This window comes from Centroberyx affinis, unplaced genomic scaffold (genome assembly GCF_046629955.1).
Source record: "Centroberyx affinis isolate AG114_WGS23_722 - 3 ecotype Tasmania unplaced genomic scaffold, CSIRO-AGI_Caff_v1 ptg000773l_1, whole genome shotgun sequence".
Taxonomy (NCBI): Eukaryota; Metazoa; Chordata; class Actinopteri; order Beryciformes; family Berycidae; genus Centroberyx; species Centroberyx affinis.
The window spans coordinates 475,001-482,500 of record NW_027279381.1 but is presented as its reverse complement, the minus strand read 5'-3'; the positions used below and the strand labels follow the sequence as shown (position 1 = coordinate 482,500).

General features: G+C 44.9%; 1 protein-coding gene across 1 annotated transcript in view; it reads right to left on the bottom strand.

Moving 5' to 3' along the window:
* LOC139644694 (leucine-rich repeat-containing protein 63) overlaps window positions 1–7,500 on the bottom strand; it is a 10,820-nt gene that overhangs the window by 2,585 nt on the left and 735 nt on the right. Inside the window, exons 2-8 of the mRNA XM_071520150.1 lie at window positions 6,134–6,349; window positions 4,995–5,252; window positions 4,579–4,728; window positions 3,831–3,985; window positions 3,518–3,571; window positions 3,235–3,371; window positions 1,321–1,404 (exon numbers count right to left, since the gene is read on the bottom strand). Of these exons, the coding sequence (XP_071376251.1) occupies window positions 1,321–1,404; window positions 3,235–3,371; window positions 3,518–3,571; window positions 3,831–3,985; window positions 4,579–4,728; window positions 4,995–5,252; window positions 6,134–6,349 (1,054 nt within the window). The remainder of the gene's footprint in view (window positions 1–1,320; window positions 1,405–3,234; window positions 3,372–3,517; window positions 3,572–3,830; window positions 3,986–4,578; window positions 4,729–4,994; window positions 5,253–6,133; window positions 6,350–7,500) is intronic.

Here is a 7,500-nt window from a genome sequence, read left to right as displayed (position 1 = left end):
GATTTTCCTTAAAGTCCGAGTTAAGGTTTCCTTAAAATAAAATCAGTTGCACAAAACACCCTTAAGTCTTCTCCTTAAGGTTTCCTTAAAATGTTCACTTAAGTATTTAAGGTTTTCACCTTATCTTGGTCTTATAGTTAAGGAGTCCCTTAAAGTTAGTTAAACCGTTGCACAAAAGACCTTAGCAACCAAAGTAAGGAAAAAAACTTAAGGTACCTCTGAGTCTATCTTAACCGCAACCTGGCCGGGTTTATGGCGATAAATGAAGAAGTTGTCATATTTTTTTTGGACCTCTTGGATGGACCTCTTCACCCAGACTTCTTGAATTAATTTTCGTTGCAATTTCCTCCCACATTCGTTGTTTTCTGTTTGCTGTTATTTGCGGATTAAATTTACTTTTTGGCATGTGCTTTCTTTTATTGTATTCCTCCAGAAGTATAATCTTTTCCTCCTCTGACCAATTTGGTGTTCTTGTCTTCTTTTCTTCTGCCATTTTTTTACTATCTATAGGCCAACTCTGTGAGGCGATAACAGGTGAGGCGATAACAGGTATCACAAGCGCAAGTGCAAGCAAGCAAATGGTCTCCATGGAAACTGTAGAATTTTACCGCTGTAAAATCTCTTTCAATGCAGTAAATGCCTTAACATTTTTCCTTAACTAAGGAAACCTTTTAAGGGATTCTGTGCAACACCCTTAAGTAAGTCCCACAGCTAAGGAGAAATTAAGCCTTAAGTGTCAATGGAGAAAATTTAAGGTGTTTCGTGCAACCCGCCCCTGTCTCCCTTCATCTCTGCTTAAAGTCACAATGAAATGAAAAATTCTCAAACTTTCCAGCTCATTCTATTATCTTCATATCATACATCTACATGCCAATTTATGCCAAAAAAAAAGACAAAAAATTTATTTTCTTGTCTATTTATACCAAAATCTCATTACTTTTACTTCCTGGAAAACAGAAAATCTTTAGCGGTGACATCATCGTGTACCAAGAGGCGACATATAAATTCCAACCAATAAAACATCACAGATTTTTTTTTAACAGCCCTCCACTCCTCTCATCAAATCAAACTGCCTTTCTCTCCCTAACTGATCTCCCATTGGTTTAGACTTTTGATTGATCCCTGCCAGCGTTATGCCCCGCCCCATAATCCTGCTTCAACAGGGGAAAAAAACATCACATTAAGGTAAGCAAGACGCTCTCCAAACGCCGTTTCACTGTGACTTTTAACAGGTGAAATGAATAATAGATCACAGCTTCCACCTGGATCCACCCGGACAGTTTCAGACCGCCCAGAAAAAAACAACAACAAAGGAGGTACCTGAGTTTGCGGATGTCGTTGGACAGAGAGGACAGCAGGTTGTAGGAGACGTCCAGGCTCTGCAGTCTGGGCAGCAGGTACAGACTGCAGCCAGGAGACACACAACACGTCACACAGCTGAACTGACTAAACACTGTCTGTCTCACTCACTGTACAGGACAGCTGTAGTTCTTTACTGAACCTGGACAGACTGACTCCCATGCTCCAGTCTCATTAAAACCCTTTATCAGTCGCTCCTGGACAGAGCTATGGATAAAAATGATTTTACTTTAAATCCTCATTACTAGAAACCCAGCTCTAGCACTAAGAATTTCAGCCTATATTCATACCTTTTGTAATATTCTTATTATTTAAAGTCTGCTCAAGAGCTTTTTAGTCTAGCTTTTACATCTTAACTCCTTGTCCACTGACTGTTTCCTAACTGTACAGCAATGTCATGTCCATATTCTGTATCTGCCCGTTCCAACTCTTTCTTGAAGCTCTAGCTGCTTATATTGAATGAAATATTCAAATTCAAGACACCATGTTTTTATGGCTGCACCATTACATCAAATGGAAAAAAATCTAGATGTTTGTGCATCATTATATACACATCTTGACTAGAATTTAAAATAAAGTTCTGTGGGTTTGAACAAAGCTTGGCCATGCAACCTGCGTTTGTAATGATGGAGCCAGTGGCGGGGCCAGCAGGGAGGAAGAGGTTAATCAGAACATTTTAAGTTTTTCTTTATTTTTATGTTTGTCCCCGTATCTAGCTATTATCTTGCTTTAATCTTGTCTGTAGTGTTTCCTTAGTTTTATTGTGTCTTATCAAAGTCTGTGAAGCACTTTGTGTTACATTTGTCTGTATGAAAAGTGCTATACAAATAAAAATTGATTGATTGATTCTACTGGAGAGACATTTCAAATTCCTGGTTCCTGGTCCACAAACCAACCCAGCTGACACACAGATTGTTTTTTCTTCTCATGTATTGCTGGTACAGAAGTGGACTGGATATAATTTATCCCACCACTATAATTGGAGAGCGGTTTGTGTGTCCCACCATGGAGGAGAGGAGAAGAGAGGGGAGAGGAGAGGAGAGGAGAGGAGAGGAGAGGAGAAGAGGAGAGGAGAGGAGAGGAGAGGAGAGGAGAGAGGAGAGGAGAAGAGTAGAGGGGAGAGGAAAGGAGACAAGGAGAGGAGAGGGGAGAGGAGAGGAGAAGAGGAGAGGAGACAAGGAGAGGGGAAAGGAGAGGAGGAGAGAGGAGAGGAGACAAGGAGAGGAGAGAGGAGACAAGGAGAGGAGAGGAGGAGAGAGGAGACAAGGAGAGGAGAGGAGAGGAGAGGAGAGGAGAGGGAAGGAGAGGAGACAAGGACAGGAGAGGAGAGGAAAGGAGACAAGGAGAGGAGAGGAGACAAGGAGAGGAGGAGAGGAGACAAGGAGAGGAGAGAGGAGAGAGGAGAGGAGACGAGGAGGAGAGGAGAGGAGAGGGGAGAGGAAAGGAGACAAGGAAAGGGGAAAGGAGAGGAGGAGAGAGGAGAGGAGACAAGGAGAGGAGAGAGGAGACAAGGAGAGGAGAGGAGGAGAGAGGAGACAAGGAGAGGAGAGGAGAGGAGAGGAAAGGAGAGGAGACAAGGACAGGAGAGGAGAGGAAAGGAGACAAGGAGAGGAGAGGAGACAAGGAGAGGAGGAGAGGAGACAAGGAGAGGAGAGAGGAGAGGAGACGAGGAGGAGAGGAGAGGAGAGGGCATAAGGAGAGGAGACAAGGAGAGGAGGAGAGGAGGCAAGGAGAGGAGAGGAGACAAGGAGAGGAGAGGAGGAGGTTATAAACTCTAGTATAATTTACTGTTGTGGGTGTCAGAACCAAATTGTCCCCCCACAGCCACAGTAACAGTGGAGCAGCCTGCAGCGCCCCCTGGTGCCTCGGTCTTACTCTGCAGGCAGGCAGGAGATCCTGCAGAAGGACAGGATCAGAGTCTGCAGTCTGACCAGGCGATGGACGCCTGCAGGAAGCTGCTGCAGAGGGTTGTCCCGCAACTTCAACACCTCCAGCTGGGACAAGTCATACAGCTGAGAGAGAGAGAGAGAGAGAGCAGACAGCAGAACCACTGACAACGTGAAAAACAAAAAAAAGAGAGAGAGAAAGAGATAGAAAGAAACAGACAGACAGGCAGGCAGTAAATATATTGGATATGAGTAAAAGACGTTCCTCTCACCTCCACAGGGAAGACAGACAGGTCATTGAAGGACAGGTTGAGGTAGACCAGAGTCTGAGACAGAGGACTCAGGTCAGGGAGATGGGCTACAAAGTGGGCCTGTGGACACACACACACACACACACACACACATACAGAAATATATTTGTATTACTTGTGTACTTTTGAAGACCTTCCATTGTCAACATTCATTCCCTAACTTCTAACCGTAACCCTAAAACTAATTCTAATCTGAATCCTAAACCCAAATCCTAATCAAATCCTTTAAGAAGTGAGGATGGGAACACACACATACACACACACACACACACACCTTGAGGCTGAGTGCCCTGCCTCCCTGGGACAGACAGTCCAGTATGGCCAGTTCAGACGGGCTGATGGATTCTCCGAGCGGCTGGAAGGGCGACCGGGTCCGACGGGAACCCTGGAAGAACCTGGTGGTGACCGAGTTCAGGATCACCTCCGATCCTGCTGGAGAGAACGACTTTAAAGCTGCTCTGGACTTTAATGAAACACACACACCCATCTCTCAGTCTACATCACACAGAGCAGAGTATCCCATCCCCACTAACTGAGCCGCTGTAGTTTCTCCCTGTTTGTCCAAATTAAATTCTGCTGTCAGTTTGCTCACTGGTGGGAAATCTTCTCCGTAATAAATGCCAAAAAATTAACACAAAATGTATTTTCTTGTGTTTTTATATCAAAATCTCATTCCTTTTCCTTCCTGGAAAACAGTGTATCTTTAATAGTGACATCATGCTGCACCAGGAGGCGTAAATAAAAAATCCAACCAATAAAACATCACAGATTCTTGAACAGTCCCGCCCCTCTGCCCCTCCCATCAAATAAAACTGCCTTTCTCTCCCTAACTGATCTCCCATTGGTTTACACTTTTGACTGATCCCTCCCTGCATTATGTCCCGCCCCAACATCCTGTTTCAACAGGAAATACATCACATTAAGGAAGCAAGATACTTCCAAAATGCCGTTTTCCATCAACTTCCATTAATGAGAAATGCAAAAATGCTAACAATAGTACAATGAAACAGTAACTCTTTTACCTGGGCATCTGTTGTCTGGTTGGTGAGGAACCTGCTGAGTCTCTGCTGGCGGCCAGAGGTCGAGCTCCAGCCTGGGGCCGGCAGCCTGCAGACAGCTCCACCTGCTGGCCTGCTGGGCCTGGACCTCCATGTGGATCAGCGCTGCCAGTTCTGACGGACAGACATATGATATGAGAATATACCAAAAACTAGGAAATATGTGCAGTATGGAATGAGTTCTGGTAATATCAATATATAACTGTAGTGTGCCTCAGCCAGCTGGTTCACCAGTCAAGTTCCCACAGCTGTAAAGAGAGTAAAGTTTGATTTGTCCAAACAGTTCCTCTTGGGGATGGAGTCAAAGTGCAGCAGCACTTCAGCAGACAGTAAAGTGTGACTCCACCTGTAGCCCCTCACTGCAGAGCCAGTGAACGCACCACAGAGCAGCTGGCGGCGTGGTATCCTGCAGCGGGGCTCCGGCAGGCCCTCGGGGGCCAGGAGCCGGCGGGACGGCTCGGCCTGCCGGCTCCGGTGCAGCTCGGTCAGCAGCAGGGACACCAGCTTCTTGTAGTTGCAGCGGGACAGAGCCGCTGTCCTCAGGCCCTGCAGAGACCGGGAGCCGCGCCGGACGCCGTGACGGCTCTGGAGGAAGTCGTTGAGGCAGAAGCTGGGCGGCGGCGGGATGAAGCGAGGGTCTGCAGGGTCACAGCGTGACAGGGTTATTACTGAAGTGAATTTTGATATTATAAAATTGTAGATACATTTACTTCAATTTTAGGTGTGTGCTTGCTATAGTCTTGTTGACTAGGTAAGGTCTAGACCAGTGGTTCTCAACGTGGGGTCCGGGAACCACCAGGGGTCCTTGAGGGGGTTCCAGAGGGTCCCCAGTAAATTGATGAATTGTTAAACTTCACCATTATTTCATTTACAAGAAGTTAACACAATTATAGAATGTAGAAGAATGACTGTTTTGATCATAGTTTCTGTGTTATCTCTCTACCTACAATACAGATAGTCTTGGAATTCTGGACAAAATCATATCTAACAATAAATATAGTCTCAGATTTGGGTTTGAGAGACAGAATCTCATTAAATGGGGGTCCATGGCCTTACTAGTGGCTTATGGCATTACTAGTGGTTGCTACAGTGTTACTAGGTGGTTGCTAGGTGGTTACTAGTGGTTGCTACAGTGTTACTAGGTGGTTGCTAGGTGGTTACTAGTGGTTGCTACAGTGTTACTAGGTGGTTGCTAGGTGGTTACTAGTGGTTGCTACAGTGTTACTAGGTGGTTGCTAGGTGGTTACTAGTGGTTGCTATAGTGTTACTAGGGGGTTACTAGGTGGTTGCTAGGTGGTTGCTACAGTGTTACTAGGTGGTTGCTAGGTGGTTACTAGTGGTTGCTAGAGGATTAAGTGTATATTTTAACAGGCAGGTAAAAGGACAATCAAAGGGAGCAGCTGATAGATAGATCAGCCTTTTTTGACATTTATTTATCCAGGAAAAGTGGACTGACCAAAAGTGGACTGGTCCCACAGAACAGCCACAGTGTTCCTTCAGTAAACAGAGTGAAGGTCACCTGTGTGGAGGAAGTGCAGCAGGGGGATCCTGGGCAGGAGGCGGGGCGGTTTACAGGGGAAACCCCCAGTCAGTCTGTCCATCACGGGGGAGCAGGTGCAGGTGTCGTCCTGCAGGGGGGTGGGCGGGGCTGCCCTCGGTGCGGGGCTGTCCACCTCCTGCCTGCTGGACCTCGTCCCGTCTGCATCACTCAGACACAGGGGGGGTGGCTGTTTAACTGTGGAGAGTGAGGTGAGAGCAGATAACAATCTACCTTTTATTATACCATATTCTGTGGTCAAATCATGTTTTTTCCAACTTATTCTTATCTGCCAAGAACTTAGAAACAGTAATTCATGCATTCATCTCATCCCGGTTAGATTACTGCAATGCGCTCTTCTCCTGCCTCACACAACTAAACCTCATTAAACTTCAGCTGATTCAAAATGCAGCAGCCAGACTCAAACCAGGTCCAACAAGAGAGAACACATCTCACCGCTTTTAAAATCACTTCATTGGCTCCCAGTCCGTCTTAGAATAGATTTTAAAATTCTAATGATCACTTTTAAGGCTCGTAGAGGGTTAGCTCCAGAATATATAGCTGACCTCCTGAACTCCTACAAGCCCAACTGCAACCTGAGATCCTCTGACAGGTCGTTCCTGGCCATTCCTCGGTCTAACCTTAAAACTAAAGGTGATCGGGCCTTTTCTGTTCGGGCCCCTCAGTTATGGAATGACCTGCCAGAGGAGATCAGGGAAGCTAACACATTGTCTTCTTTTAAGTCACTTCTAAAAACTCACTATTTTAGACTTGCTTTTTATTGATTTTACTGTTTGTTTTTTGATTCTACTGTTTGTTTTATTATCTTTTGTTGTATTTTATCATAAAAATTGTATTTACTGTTTGCCCATTGCCTTTTTTCTAATTGTATGTAAAGTGCTTTGTACCTTGTTTTGAAAAGCACTATATAAATTAAGGTATTATTATTATTATTATTGTTATTATCATTATTATTATTATTTCAGCCTTGAAAATGTCATTATATTGTGACCCACCTGTCTTAAAGGGGCAGTAAGAAACATTTTACCTGTCCCATAGTACAAAATGACCATAACATGTTGGCATGCCAAAGACTTGTGTAGGATAAGTATCAGTGCTGTTGCAATTCCTACTGCTCACCAATAGAGGACGATAGCAGTCACTCTGTAGATTGCTGAATTGCCCTTTAAGTTATGAAGCAAAGTATGGCACAAAACAATCTGCTGCATGTGAAGCCATTTTGGAAGACAGCTTGGTCTGTGCATCCTTTTTGATCCTCTCTTCATAATTATTCAGTTCTCTTTGTCCCCTAACGCCCTGCTAACATGTTTCATCAGGTTTCATCAAGG